This window comes from Rhinopithecus bieti, unplaced genomic scaffold (assembly GCF_001698545.2).
Source record: "Rhinopithecus bieti isolate Rb0 unplaced genomic scaffold, ASM169854v2 scaffold_14549, whole genome shotgun sequence".
Classification (NCBI taxonomy): domain Eukaryota; kingdom Metazoa; phylum Chordata; class Mammalia; order Primates; family Cercopithecidae; genus Rhinopithecus; species Rhinopithecus bieti.
The window spans coordinates 1,009,436-1,024,974 of record NW_016808027.1 but is presented as its reverse complement, the minus strand read 5'-3'; the positions used below and the strand labels follow the sequence as shown (position 1 = coordinate 1,024,974).

The window sequence follows — 15,539 nt, the reverse complement described above, 5'->3', positions numbered from 1 at the left end:
TTTAGTTTGGATCATGGCTTAACAGTTCACTCTACCCAGAGGACTTATGTTTTACAAGAAAGGCCACAAAACTGAACTTTCAGCAATTTCTTCATCAATGAAAACCCGCTGGGTGTGGTGGCTCACGCCTGTAATCCCAGCACTTTGGGAGGCTGATGCTGGAGGATCACTTGAGTCCAGGAGTTCGAGACTAGCCTGGGCAACATGGCAAAACCCCATCTCTACAAAAAAAAAAAAAAATTACAAAACTTAGCTGGGCGTGGTGACCCCAGCTACTCAGGAGGCTGAGATGGGAGGAGCGCTTGAGCCCAGGAGGATGAGGTTGCAGTAAGCCAAGATCATGCCACTACACTCCAGCCTGGGTGACTGAGACCCTGTCTCAAAAAAAAAAAAAAAAAAAAGTAGAGAAAACTCCTCTTGACCTTAAGTTGGTGATAGCAACAGACTGTTGAAGAGGGTGGGTTTCTCACCGAATGAGAACTATGGTTCTGATGTCCACTTACCTGGGAGTGATAAGATCCACCACTTTAAAAAGACTGAACACAGCCAGCCTCCAGGCCCTCCTACTTTGAGGATGCTGTGAGGGCCCTCCTGCCTGAGAAGACCGCCCCACACCCCACCCCAGTGCTAAAATCCTGCCATTAGACATCTATCTATTTCTCCAGGGCAGGCATCACCCTGCCTGGCTCCTCACAAGGTGCAACAGCGCCTTCCTCCCAGGAGAGGGAGCACTATCGAGCCTTGGCATCAGCAGGAGGAGCTTATCAGAACTGTAGAGAACCAGTCAAGCTCACTATCTCCCTGCATCTTAGAATCAGGGGCTCTTAAACCTGGTGGGGCAGCCAGAGGCACCTGATCAGCAAAATGTCCCTAAGTCCCCTGTGGGGTCTGGGGCACGGGAAGGGGGACTGGCCAGAGGTACACACCACTGGGAGTGGGCAAACACTCACCTTTTACCAGCTTCCAGAGGTAGATCTCCACCAGGTCTGAGGCCTCGTGTTCCAGGGCAAAGCGACGCAGGTTGTCTGGGCTTGGGGATACCGACGTGTGAACGAGAACCCGGCCTGGTGCCTTGGGACACCTGGTAGAACTGATCTCACTGTGGCCAGCGTCCGCCTTGTCCTCTGGAGAGACAAGAAGCTCATGAAGTTGTTCAATAAACAGTGGCTATACCTCTTCAAAGCTCTAACATTCTAAAATGTTGTGACTTCATGGAATCTGGAACATTATTTGATTCTATGTTAACAACCTCTGAATCTATTATCCTGACACCACATGGTTCTATCCATTTGATATTTTCATCTGACATTTTCCATTCCTGTGTGTCTGACATGTCCTGCATCCTGTGGCACTGATGCATGCCCTTCCATGTCTGAGATGTTCCAAGTGTCTGTGGCCCTGGGGAGAGAGACCCAGGGTTCACTCTGGCCGGCACCCAGGGTTCACTCCGGCCAGGGTTCACTCTCGCCTGTGTACCTGGGCAAATCTTGCAGCATTTCCCAGCCACTTTCTCGGGGTGATGACAGGGGTACTCGGTGGGACAGGTCACACGCTGGCAGTCCTGGCGGCCATCCTCACAGGTGCATAGGATGCAGGGCAGGGGGCCGAAGGCACGAAAGGCCGGGTGCCACACCTCCCCGTGGGAGTACGTCTTCCCGCCATGCACGCAGGCTGAATGAGGGTGAGAAAGGAGGAGGATCAGGACCTCAGACCTGTCCAGGGCCTCTGGTCCAGCAGCAGGTGGGGTGGGCCCTTGGGGAGTCCTCACTTTACCAGTCCAGCCTAGCCACACTGCCTGCAAAGCATAGGCCAGGGTATAAAACCTGTCCCCTCTCCCTGACACTGCCCACTGTAGCACTCAGAGCTGAGATGGGCCCAGAAGGAACTTGCTGAAGATGGAGAGTCCTCCCTCGCCCTTCAGGGCACTTCTGCGAGAGCAAGGAGAGTGCTGATCTTGTGGTAGAACTGAGATCAACTTTTGTCACCACCTGGTCATGTGAGCTCTGGCAGGTCCCTTCCCCTCTCTGCCTCAGTGTCCCATCTGAACGAGGCAGGGCCAGGACTCAGTAGCGCCACAGCTCTTCCTTCTCCAGCAATCGGGGAACTCTGCAGGGAGGACTCTTCTCCCCTTCTGTGGCCATGGCTGCCCATCTGGCCACCTTCCCTACTTCATCCCCACTGTCCTCCTGCAACCTCGCTTTGCTCCCTCCTTCCTTTGTCAAAAACTGTCCCTCAGCACACTTCCTTATATTAAAGTCATTTATTTACTTGTCTGCCTCCCCAACTAGTCTATGAGCCCCTCAAGGGCAGAGACCATTTTCCATTTCCCATCTGTCTGTTCTGTCTGCCCCTCTTCCCAGCAAAGATGCAGTAGATGCTAAAACAAAATCTTGTACTGTTCCAGGACTAGTTGTCTCTAACTCAGTACTCTGAACCTCAGTGTCCTCATCTGTCAAATGGGGGCTTGAACCTGATGATCTTTAAGAGCACCTTCATTCAGTTTTGGCATTCTCTGGGTCTACAAGCTCATGGCCAAGTTAGAATTGGGGAACTGCTGAGTGGGGAGTACAGGGGGTTGGGGGTGGGAGGTGGGAGCAGTCAGGGCCCTCCTTCCCTGCCTCACAGATTGGAGGAGGGTTCAGTCCCCACCTTTCTTATGTTTCTCCTTCAGGACAATCTTGACGGTCGTGCTGCCTGCCCCCTTGGGTCGGAAGTGGCGAGGGATGAAGCTCAGAGGGGCACTGAGGCCAGTGGGGGCTGGGGTGCCCGGGCCTCTCTTTCTCCCAGCATCACTGGAACACGGATCCTGAGGATGTCTCTGCAAATAGCAGGAAGGATGAAGGTCACTGACTGAGCGTAGCAGGCCCCATCTGGGGCGGGAACAGCAAGATAGGCTGCAGCAAGAGGCTGCGGGGAGACCCCAGCATGACTTCCCAGAGAAGAGAGGGCAGAGGCCAGAGATAGAAAGATCTGGATGAGGTCTAAGATGTCTTCAGACAGTTCGATCTTTGAAAGCTCTCAGAGGATAGTGATTTGGAAATCTGGCCTCCACGAAGCCTTTCTTGGGCCTTGATTTGAGAAACAGAAGGTGAGCATGCAATGAGGATGCACCGCAGGCAGTTCTCCTTTGCAGAGATTTAGCTGGTGGCTGGACAAGAGGATGGCCCTCTGAAGACTGCATCGTGAAGACCAAGAGCAGGCCCCATCCAGACCCAGACAAAGGGTCTCTGAAGCTTAGGCCCCCTTTCCTGAACCCCTGGGATCCAAAACCCCCAGACCCTGTCCCTCCAGACCAGGTCTTGAGAGGGCTGTCAGTGACAGCAATAGGGGTGTGATGAGGACAGCTTAGTTTAGGGAGTGGGCAGCTCCCGGCCACAGGAGAGGAGCAAGTGGGCTTGGGACAGGGACCAGAGCCTATTATCTCCCTAGCTGACCTGGAGCCACACACATTCCTTCTAGAGCGCATTCCTGCCTGGTACAGTCCCTGCATCAGTTCTCTGATGGCCCAGAGCCTGAGCTCGCAAGAGCTCCCAGAGTAGAAACTGTCCCAGGCCCCAGCACGGGCTCAGGCACATAGGATACTCCTGGGAGATGTGTGTTGAGTGGAATAAAGGCAAGAAGGAATCAAACAGCTCAGTCTCCTAATGCTTGCTCCAGTCACCCAACCCATCAGTAAATAGCTGATCAGAGCCTGGAACTCAACCTGGGTGGGTTTCACTTACGTACTGCCTCCTAGGAAGAGGACAGGAAGGAAAGTGGAGGGAATGGTGGCTCAGGTCCTGTAGTACCCCCAGTTCTCAGGTCTCAGGTCCCTACCTGAGAAGGCCTAGCCTAGGTGGGGAGGGCAGCAGGATGAGCTGGCAGAGGAGAAGGGTGCGGTTATGAGCTCAGGCTCCTGGGGAATCTCTGGGAAGGGGAGGCAGCCTCTAGTCTCCCAAAGACCAGGAGACCCAGGCTGAAAGAGCAGGTGGAGTTGTTCATGTGGCAGACATAGCAGAGAGGACCCGTCAGGGACTTGAATCAATGTGTGAGCCCATTCTCTATCTCCTTCCTCTCAGACCAGAGACAAATGGCCAACTAAGCCCATCTTAACCTAGACCAAGCTTCAGAGGGCCAAGATACAGGTGGGTACAGACAGGCAGGCTCTAAAGAACCAGTACCTCAGGAACTGGGTGGGGAAGGCTGGCCCAAGTTAGAGGCCATTCCCTGGGAGGAAGGTGCCTGAACTAAGGGGAGACACAGGCTGTAGATGGAACAGTGTCAAGGTGTTTCTCTAGAGGAAAATGAGGAAGTTTGGGGCCTGCTGCTGCCCTGCATGGTGACCTGTTCCCTCAGGGCACTCCTTGCCCATCAACCATGATGGGACCCACGATGGGAGGCTAAAGAGAGGGGCTAGAATATAGTGGGGGTTCACGTAGCTGACCCAGGGACAAACAAGAAATGAAGACAATAACTGGTATTGCCTGCCCCAGAGTCATGAGATTTAGGCCCTGGATCCCCGCCCCCTGCCCCGCACCCCATCAGTAAGGCTGTGTACTCACCACCCCGCGGAGCGACTGCACACTGTCCTCTTCAGCCGATTGCTCACTTGCCTCATCTGAAAACTCAAAGGGAAGCTGGGTCAGCCTCAGGCTTCCCAGCTTTGCTGGCTAGATAGAGCCCTGAGGCCTCCAGCTATAGGTTCCGCCCATTCCCAAGGCCTGTTGTCACATCTGCAGCCCCAGCCCACTAGCCGGCTCCTTTGCCCCAGTGGGGGCTTCTTCCACTTCCCATTACAGCCTCTCTTCATCCTGGTTGGGATGATGAAGCCCCCTGCAACTGGGTTGCTGCCTCAGTTTCCCTGTACTGACCTCCTGGTCACCATTAGGACCGAACTCCTTGAAACAGAGCATCTTGTTTGGTCCTTACTGAAACTCACCTCTCTGGGACACTGGGCCATACCCTTCAGTATCTACCATGGATGGCCCAAAGGCCCAGAGTCGCATCCCTGCAGCCTGCATAGATGCAGTTTCCTGGACAGCCACACTTGAAGTCACCAGGCCTTGGTTTACACTCCCAGGACCCCACACTCCAGCCCCTTGGCCCCTCCAGCCTGAGGATGCTGCCAGTCCCTATTCCCCTGGGAAACCAGCACATAAAGCCGTTTGGAGCCCTGCAGCTTCCTAAACCCAAGTGGACCTCTCTCTCCTTAGCCCTTGCCTCACTCCACAGTCTGGTTCCCACCAGTCATTCTCGCTTCAAAGACCCAGAACATTAGAATTAGACTGTGTTAGAAATCACAGGGCACAACGGAGGCCCAGAGAAGGGAAGCAATTTGTGGAGTTAGTTGGAAGAACCAGGACTAAACTGGAGTCACCTGATCCCTAGTCCAGTGCTCCTTCCAAAACGCCAACATCTGGGGATGCATCCACTGTGGAGCACTCCCCTACCTGAGTGCCACCTCCTCCAGGAGGCTTTCCTTGACCACCCCAGCGTGCAGGGAACAGTCCAACCACTTCATTCTGCTCAAGCCTAGCCTGCCCTTCACTAGCTGATGTGTTGCCTCCCTGTTTTAGAAGAGGTTCTACCTGGTTCTGTATGGAAGACATGTTCTGATCCCTGGTGAGCCCAATACTGTGACCAGCTCTGCCGTGAGGAAGGCAGGATGAGACGTAGTCCTTACCTGTACGAGACCCCTCTCACATGCCACTTATGGTCCTCTCAGCTCATCTGATTGCAGGGACTTTGTGCCCCCATGGCAGGCACCGCAGCAGCAGCCCCCCTGCACAGGCTCCCCAACACTTCCCTCAGGCTCAGCCTCACAGTGTCCCTCCCTCAAGTCCGCAGCTCCGGTCCACATCCCCTGCCCCCACTCCTTACCCCAGCCCACTCCTGCCTCTGCTCCCAGGGCTACTTAGCACCCACCCATGCATGCACAGCAAGGAAGTCCCACGCATGGATGAGCCTTTGGGCTCAGTGGAGAGATAGTTGGTGGCTGGTGGACATATTCTTACTGCTTCCTCTACCACCCCAGACTTTTCTGAGAAGCAGAGACTACTTAGAGCAATAGGTCACTTTTGCTTGGTTAGCAAGCAAAGGCCAGCCCCTGGACATATTCCTGTATTGCTTCTCTCTCCTTACCTGCTTCACTCCGCCTTTCCCTCTTTCCTCCCCCAAGGACTGCAATAAAAATAAGTAGCACATCAGCTTCTGCCAGGCTCTGCTTTCTGGGGGGGTGCAGGCTAAGCTACAACCCTGGAGGAAAGAGCCGTCTGCTACATGCTGGGTGTCCCCTGCAGTTCCTCATGGCTCTAACAGTCTATGGCTAGGCCCATGGAGTGGAGGGGTGGGTGAGCGCTGCCAGATGGAGGGACAGACTCACCTTTGCAGGCTTGGCAGCAGGAGTCTGGCAGTGGGAGGGGTGTGGGGCAGCCTGGTTCGGGGCAGGTCGTGAGGCCGCAGTAGATCTGGCCCTCCTGACAGAGAGAGCAAACCAGCTGGGAAATGAGCTCTGACGAGGGCTAGCCTTGGGGACTAGGGACACCCGCTTCCCTGGGAGCGAATGGTCTTGAGGTCTCTCCTGTGGTGGGGAGGGGAAGCAGCAGCATCTCCTCGGCAAGGCCCAGCCAGCTCAGAGGAGGGTCCCCCATGACCTCCCAGCCCCACTTCCAGGCCCTGCAGGTAACATCCAGCCTTCAGCTTCCGACTCACTCACAGCCAGTTTGTCCCTAGGTGCCACCTGGTGAGGCGGGAATCTCCCTGTCCTACAGATGAGGAGCTGGAGCGGGGCCTGAGCCATCTCAAGTTAGAAAGACAGTTGGGGCCCAGTCCTCAAGCTTTTCCCACTGAAATCAACGTCATGGGAGGGGGACGGGTAGGTGATACCTGGGCTCATCTTGCTCTTTACTGAAAGCCCTTGGTCTCTAGCTTTGGGATCCAGCCTTGAAAGGCAAGACCGCAGGGGAAGGGGCCTTCTGGGAGTCTGGGGCCAGGTGACCTTTGGTGGTCACTTCTTTCCTCCGGGCCTGAGATCCCTCCTCTGTGAAGTGGGGTCACACCCATCTGGGGTGTGAAGACCCAGCGAGGGAATGGTTGTGAAAAGCACAAGGCACAACGTGCCTGGGGGGAAGTGCTGTTGCCTTGAGACCTTTCCCTGTTCCCTTTCCAGAGGGTCTGAGGAGTGAGTGTTCTGGTCCCTCGGGCGAGGCCAGAAGTCACGCCAGTCTCATATAATCAGGGATGAGAAGAAAGAAGGGAAGGCCCAAGTACCCAGGGAGAATGAACAGAGGAATCCCGGGAATGCTGTCACCACCCACCACCCACCACCCAGCATTTCTGTCTCCTGCTACAGCCCCTCCTCATCCAGGCCTCATCCTTTCAGGGGAGGCACAGGGAAAGGAACATTGGCTTTGGAGCCTGGTGGCCTTGGGTCTGAATTCTGGTTCTGTCACTTACTAGCTGTGTGATCTCAGGCAAGTCACTTAACTGTTCTGAACCCCAGTTTCCTCATCTGAAAAACAGAAATAGTGATATCCTTCCCCTAGGGTCATTCGGATACTGTCTATAAACCAGGCATTTCTATGAACCTGGTGACACAATAGACCACTGCAAAAGGCTCACACCCTGCAAAAGGCAATCGCTTACTAGGTTGATTTACAAGTAATCACTCCTCATTATTTGCAGGCTGTTTGCTCTGCAGCACAGAAACTTGAAGATTCAGAGACTCAGACTGATGGGACCCTGTCACTGAAAAGATGAGGAGGCAGGCCCAAAAGAAGTGACTTGTTCGAGGTCACACAGGGAACTGGGACAGTGCTGGAGCTCAAACACAGGTTTCTGATACCTCGTCTGGAGAGAACATTAATGATCATTTGGTCAGACTCCCTTACGCACTCAGAGGCCCGAGTGTGGTATTCAGGTAGTAAGGAAATCGGGAGGACAGGGGCTTCTCCTGCCAATTCATGGATGAGTTGCCAAGCCAAGGGTTAAAAATGACATGCTGAAAGTCACCTGCAAACCTATAGGAAGGCCATGCCTAGACCGCAGTTCCCTTACAAGGAGGAGGCTGAAGACTTTCTAGAGGAGGCCCTGGGTAGCTTCAGTCTCTGTCCCATGATAACACTGTGAGTCAGCCCTGCCTGCCCCGAGGTCCGCTCTAACAATAGGCAGGAGGAGTTTAAGTAGCTTCAGATAAATTTCCATTTACTACAGATAATCTGGCCCTGTCTCTGTCCCCCAGGACTGATAACTGATCATTTGCATATTCATTCTTTCATTCAACAATCATTACAGATGTCTTCTGTGCTTTAGGCCCTGGACTGACAGCAGAGGATAAAGAAATGAAACACATATGTTTCCTCCCCTCAAGGAATGCAGCATCTACTGGGGGAAACAGAAGGCTCAGGAAGGTGTGGAAGCTCACAGAATGGTCACCTGACCCAGCTAGGGACAGGACATTCCAAACCCCAGATGTTCCCTTTCCCCTGAGCCCATTCATTTTGCTTTGGCCAGGAGGGACAATCCCCCAGTCCGCAGTCCAGGCTACTGTGTTCTTTGCAGGCCCAGAGCGCTGGCCTGTGCTGAAGGGAAGGCAGGAGTTCTTACGGTGCAGCTGCAGAGGACACACTGGTTGGGCAGGCGGGAGGGGAACAGCTCATGGGCACTGAAGATCTCTCCGTGCTGGTACATGGTCCCATTGTGCTGGCAGGACTTTGGTGGGGCCCGGAGCCCAGAAGGAGTGTGAGGTTCTGCAGTTGGGGAGGGGCAGGAGGAAGATTAAAATGAGGTTTCATGTGAATCTAAAAACCTTTGCTGAAATTAACGAGGCCACTTTTCTGAAGACTTTGCATTTGACCCCAACTTGAAATTTAAACCAAGCTCTGGCCTGGGCCTTGCCAGCCATTTCCCATATCAGCTAAGAGGTCCCTCTGATACCTACATCTGACTGTGTCCTCCCTCCCATGACCCCTACCACAGCCCTCTAGCCCCCTCAGTGTCTGAGCCAGCCCCAGTGAGAGCAAGAAGGTAAAGCCAGCAGCCTCAGCTTCCGCTCAGTGGTGCCAAGTTAGTGGGGCTCCACCAGCTCCATGAGGGCTCATGGAGCACTTCTCAGTGCCAGGCACTGTTCTAGGTGCTGGGGATACAGCAGTGAGCAAAAGAGTCCCTGCCCTCACAGGGTTACATTCTAGTGGCGCCAGCTGGGATGATTGTCCCTGTGCTTGTGTAAATTCCTGTCATTCACTGGCCCCCAGAGTCCCCCTCCCCATCACCTGCCCATCAGTCCATCCTTATCCTGCCAGGTGGAGGGGTAAGTCTCTGGTCCCGAGAGAACCCACTCATTCATTCAAGACCCCTTTACTAAGCACTCCTCTGTTCCAGGCACCATGCTAGGCATTGGGAATGGAGCAATGAGTAAGATGCAGCCCTTGCCATCAAAAAACTGAAACTCAAAAATTAGGGGTATGGTGGCTCACACCTGTAATCCTAGCACTTTGGGAGGCTGAGGTGAGAGGATCACTTGACTCTAGGAGTTCGAGACTGGCCTGGGCAACATGGTGAGACCCTATCTCTACAAAAAAAAAAAAATGATTTTTAATTCTTTTTTCTTTTTTTCTTTCTTTCTTTGAGACAGGGTCTCTCTCTGTCACCAGGCTGGAGTGCAGTGGCATGATCTTGGCTCACTGTAATCTCTGCCTCCCAGGTTCAAGCGACTCTCCTGTCTCAGCCTCCCAAGTAGCTGGGACTACAGTCGCCTGCCACCCCACCCAGCTAATTTTTTTGTATTTTTAGTAGAGATGGGGTTTCACCATGTTGGCCAGGATGGTCTCAATCTCTTGACCTTGTGATCCACCCACCTCAGTCTCCCAAAGTGCTGGGATTACAGGCGCGAGCCATCGCGCCTGGCCAAAATTTTTTTTTAATTTAAAAAAAAGAAGTTTGAAATCTAATTAGGCAGAAAGACAGGCCACAAGCAATGATGCTGTAGCAGGTAAGGGCTGGGGTGGATAGAAGCACAGAAGTTGTGACAGCAGAGAAGAGGAGCCTCTAACTCAGCCGGGAAGGAGTGGCCAGGGAAGACTTCCTGAAGGGCCAATGGCAAGCAGAGTCTTGAACTGTGGAGCCAAGCAGGCAGAGGAGCAGGGGATGGAAAGAGAGAGGGAGTGAAGAGCATTTTAGCAACAAGAGGCCTGGGCCAAGCACAGGGGGAACCCAAAGTCAGCAAGGAGAGCTGAGGCCCCTGGAGTCAGCATCAGACATGAGGACACTCCTTCACTGTGCAGGATGAAGCTGAGAGCCACTGTTCCCCTCAGGGACCCGCAGCCAGGAATCTCTATGACCCATATCAGGGCCACGAGTCAGATCCCTACTGGGCTTCCCGCTGGAAAATGAGCCCCACTCCATATCAGCTCACCAGGAAAGCCCTGATTCCAGAGCCTGGACCCGAGACCAGAATCTAAAGCTTCTTCTTCACCACTTTCTTGACGCTTCTAAACATCAATTTTCTTCTCAACCTCCCCTCCCACCTCCAAGTTGGCCTCCCCTCTGACTGCCCCTCACTGGACACTTGCTTTTGCCAGTTTCTTCCCAGACCACCTCTCCTTTCTCTGACCTCTTCTTCCTGGAATCTCATTCTCAGAGGCTTAGAATCTTAAAATCATGGAATCATAGACATTGAGCATCAGGACACATAGAGTCCCTGAATTTCAGCAGTGCGAGGAATCTCAGAGAACAGGGCCTGACTCCTTTAGTCCTTCTCAGCCCCCCAGTGGTAATTCTAGGGTCTCCCCATAGGACCTTCAAGCCCAAGATCACTCACCTTCACTTCCCAGACTGTGCCCACACCCTCCAGCTCTGGCAGGCCCGAGAGAGACAAGAGCCCAAGTGTGTCAGTCAGCAGGCCAAGCAAGGCCCTGTTTCCTGCAGCTACTTTCTGCATGTCCTCCCTCCCCTGCCATGCACACCTACTTAAGGACATGAAGTCTCTGCTACCCCAGCACTGCCTGCGGATCTGGGATATTTCCTCCCTTGAGTACCTTTGTGTGTTTACACCTCTGATGGGGAGAGACTGCCCCTCTCCTTGCAGAGTTCTCCCTCAGCTAGAGGGCTACACTGGGAGTAGGAGAAAGGTCAGTGGACGATGGGGAGGAGCGTGGCTACTTACCCACACACCTGGGACAGCACTGCTGTGGCTCTGTCACAGGCTGGGGGCAGTGGACAGGCGGACAGTGGAGGCGGTAACAACTCACATGGGCGCTCTGAAGGGGACACAAGGGTCAGCCCTGGTTCAAAGAACCATCATCTTCCACCTGTACCTGTCCTTTCCCAAAACTCCCACCCCAACTGCAGAAGTCTGTACTTGTAGTAAGCCTGTGATTGGACTGAAAACAATGAACTCAAGTGCGCCCAGTCCCTCCCCGTTCCTGCCCACCAAGGGGATCTCACTTGGCCCACACATCCATGTGCCTCCCCTACCCTGGAGGAGGTCAGACCTGTTCATGGACTTGCTTAAACACTGTGTCCCCTTCACAGAGAAAGACAAGGGAAAGCCTGGAGTTGTTTGACATTGATCTTAATGCTTTGACTGTGCTATTTTAACTCTGGGGCTTGGTCCTTTTAACTCTGGGCCTGAGCCTTGTGGTCAAGAAAGGAATGAAACATGAGGACACGTGACTGGGAGGGGGTGTGAGACGAAAAACCTAATGTAGAGAAGATGGATGGCTTTATGATCCAGCCCCTAAATCTCTGGGAGGTTTGGGTAATCCTGCACAAAGCCTTTGGAGTTGGCACCACCGAAGGAGAGGCCTGAAGTTCCTTCTCTTTTTCAAGTATAGCAAGTGAGATAACTGGGCAGGGGAATGTACGCAGAGAGAGACAAGCAGAAACCAACGGATAGTGGCCACCACCCCTCATGGGGGTCTTCCCAGCTCTCCAGGCAGTTTTTCTTTGGCCCCTCAGCCTTCCCGCACCTTGTTCTTCACTCTGTTACAAAGGTCACTCTGCTGTATTGTGATGAACCATTTACACCTGTGTTACCAATTCAACCACGAATTCCAAAGAATAGTAGGCATAGGGCCTTGCTCCAAGTTAGTGGCTGCTGGAGTCTGAATGAATACATGAGTGAGTGAATAAATGAGAGTAAGGAAAGGAGGGGTCGATGGTCCTCTCCTAGATGAATGGAGCCTGCTTTGTTCACGATTCTGAGGTTGGCAAAGTTTGTTTCTATCCCTGCTTCTCCCCCCTGGTTCCTTCCCCCTGCCCTCTCCCTGGACCTGAGTTCCCCGATAGCACTTCAGAGGCAGCCTCTTGCCCCATGGAAGGCCCTTGAATGGCCCTATGCCTTCTCGGGTCACTGCTTCCCAAGATGGCCAGAGGTAATTGCAAGGACTAGTCAGTGCTAAGGGGCATCCCAGAGTCCACAGAATTGGGCTAAGCTCTAATAGGGGCCTTCTAGAGTCCCAACACACATGGGGGATTAATAAATGTCTAGAGGATAAACTAGACGCTAGACATCTGAGGCTCCCAGATGAGAAACTAGGATGGAGTGCAAGGGACTGTGTGGCCTGAAGAGTTAGAATCGGTCTCTTGATTCTGGCCTTGGAGGAGCCAAGGATGGCGATGATTATTAGCACCACAAAGCAGGAAATAGGATGGAGACAGGTTAGTGGTGAAAGGGCAGGTAAGGCACGTCGAAAAGCCCTTTGCAGTCACAGGGAACCTCTCAGGAAGTCATAGCCTCCATTTATTGAGTGGCTACTGAGGTAGGGCCTTTACGTTATATAAAAATCATCCCACTTTATATTCTCAGCACCCCTAGAGGAAGGTACCATACTATTAGTCACACTTTTTAAATGAGAAAAGAGCCTTGAAAGGTTAAGTTGCCTAAGATCACACAGCAGGTAAAAACTGTCACCAGGGCCCGTGCACTTTCCATGATGCTGAGCTGCCTCTGGTGGGTAGTAGGTGTGGACTCATTCATGCTCAATATTTGCTGCAGGTCTACTGGGTGCCAGGCCCTCTTCTGAGCACTAGGGATGTAGCAGTGAGTGGGACCAACAAGGTTTCTGCCCTCCCAGAGCTCACATCCTAGCAGTGAAAGATAAACTATTAAAGAAGTAAGCAAGGGCCAGGCACAGTGGCTCACGCCTGTAATCCCAGCACTTTGGGAGGCTGAGGCGGGGGGATCACTTAAGGTCAGGAGTTTGAGACCATCCTGGCCAACAGGGCAAAACCCTGTCTCTACTAAAAATACAAAAATTAGCCAGGCAGTAGTAGCCCGCCTGTAATCCCAGCTACTTGGGAGGCTGAGGCAGAAGTATTGCTTAAACCCAGGAGTGGAGGTTACAGTGAGCTGAGATTATGCCATGGCACTCCAGCCTGGGCAACAGAGTGAGACTCCATCTCAAGAAAGAAAGAAAGGAAAAGTAAACAAGTAGGAACAAGAAGATTTCAGATGTTAAATTTATTATATATAATAAAATAGAGGACCTGGTGTGGTGGCTCTCACCTGTAATCCCAGCACTTTGGGATGCCAAGGTGGGCAGATGGCTTGAGGTCAGGTATTTGAGACCAGCCTGGACAACATGGTAAAACCGTCTCTACTAAAAATATGAAAATTAGCCTGGCGTGGTGGTGCGTGCCTATAATCCCAGCTACTCAGAAGGTTGAGGCATGAGAATCATTTGAACTTGGGAGGCAGAGTTTGTAGTGAGCCGAGATCGTGCCACTGCACTAGCCTGGGTGACAGAGTGAGACTCTGTCTCAAAATCAATCAATCAATCAATAATAAATAAATAAATAGAGGAATATTATTTCATTAATAGGAGTAGACTATGTTAGAAACAGCTGTCAGGGAAGGCCTTATAAGGAGGTAACATTTGTGTTATGAACTGGGAGATCAGAAGGAACTGTTCGTGAGAAGATCTGAGGGAAGAACATTCCAAGTGGAGGAAACAAGTTGGAATGAGGCTCAAGTGTTGGAAAAACTGACAGAGGTCAGTGTGGCTGCAGCAGAGGGAGCAGGTATGAAATGAAATTGGAGAATAAGGCCGGGCGCGGTGGCTCATGCCTGTAATCCCAGCACTTTGGGAGGCCGAGACGGGCAGATCATGAGGTCAAGAGATGGTGATCATCCTGGCCAAGGTGGTGAAACTCTGTCTGTACTAAAAATACAAAAATTAGCTGGGCATGGCAGCGGGTGCTTATAGTCCCAGCTACTCGGGAGGCTGAGGCAGGAGAATCACTTGAACCCGGCAGGCAGAGGTTGCAGTGAGCCGAGATTGCTCCACTGCACTCCAGCCTGGTAGCCTGGTGACAGAGCATGACTCCATCTCAAAAAAAGAAAAGAAAAGAAAAGAAATTGGAGAATAAGACAGAAGCAGAGCCCTCAGCAGGGAATTTGAATTTTACTTTAGGTCCAACGAAAAGCTACTGGAGGTTTTTTTTTTCTTTTCTCTCCTTTTTTCCCTAAATCAGAACATGACAATCAGCACACAGTCTCTGCATGCCTGTCAATGAGTTCATCATCTGTTACTGGAGGGTTTTAAGAGCGGAATGGCATGATCAGTTTCATGCTGAGAAAAGACCATTCTCACAGGGCACGGTAGCTCACTCCTATAATCCCAGCACTTTGGGAGGCTGAGTGAGGCGGGTGGATTTCTTGAGCTGAGGAGTTTGAGACCAGCCTGGGCAACCTGGTAAAATCCTGTCTCTACAAAAAATACAAAAATTAGCTGGGCATGGTGGCATGCACCTGTGGTCCTAGCTACTCAGGTGGCTGAGGTGGGAGGATTGCCTCAGCCTGGGAAGTCAAGGCTGCAGTGAGCTGAGATTGCACCACTGAACTCCAGCCTGGGTACCAGAGTGAGACCCTGTCTCAAAAAAAAAAAAAAACAAAAAAAAAAAAACAGACCATTCTCCCTGCCACATGGAGGATGGATTTAGAGGGGGAAACAGGAAGACCCGTTAGGAGGCTTGTGTGGCAACCCAGGAAAGAGATGACAGATGATGGTGGCTTGGATTACGGGGAGCAGTGATGGTGGAGAGAAGTGGAGGGATTGAGGGTATATTTTGCAGATAACAGCACAAGTCCTCTGGGTTGAGGAAACTGTATGTGAACTCTGGGAGAGGAGAAATGAATTAACTCCAATGGCTCAAAAAACTTGGACTTTGTCAACTGGACCACATGATATGTCTGGAATTTTCTGTTATGATTTCCTTTCTGTTCTCTGGCTATATTTCATAAAGTCCTTCTTGAAAACGCTGATTGGCCTCAGATGTGCCAAGGCAAATCGAGGGGAGGCAGTCATGATGGGGGTTGTGTCCCCATTTCTACTTGGGGCCAACACAGTAGAAGCAGTGGTGAGTCAGGGGGAAAGACCCCAGGAGGAGTAGGACCCCAGTGTCAAAGTCAGGAGGGGGCTAAGCCACCCCTCCGCCACCCCACAGGATCGCCTCCAGAGCTCTTTCTGCTCCCACCCCAGAGGGTTCTGTTTTAATAAGGGAGACTCTTAGAGGCCTTCTGCATTCCTCTCTTGGCTCTGTGCAGGGAAAGAGAGGGGCTG

The 15,539-nt window shown here is 52.4% G+C and overlaps 1 protein-coding gene across 6 annotated transcripts in view; it reads right to left on the bottom strand.

Moving 5' to 3' along the window:
• Nucleotides 1-15,539, bottom strand: part of CHRDL2 (chordin like 2) — a 40,545-nt gene that overhangs the window by 11,448 nt on the left and 13,558 nt on the right. For all 6 annotated transcript variants that reach the window (XM_017885297.1, XM_017885302.1, XM_017885296.1 and 3 more), the window contains exons 3-9: nt 11,141-11,234; nt 8,584-8,726; nt 6,362-6,455; nt 4,542-4,597; nt 2,650-2,818; nt 1,477-1,671; nt 951-1,124 (exon numbers count right to left, since the gene is read on the bottom strand). In XM_017885297.1, the coding sequence (XP_017740786.1) occupies nt 951-1,124; nt 1,477-1,671; nt 2,650-2,818; nt 4,542-4,597; nt 6,362-6,455; nt 8,584-8,726; nt 11,141-11,234 (925 nt within the window). The remainder of the gene's footprint in view (nt 1-950; nt 1,125-1,476; nt 1,672-2,649; nt 2,819-4,541; nt 4,598-6,361; nt 6,456-8,583; nt 8,727-11,140; nt 11,235-15,539) is intronic.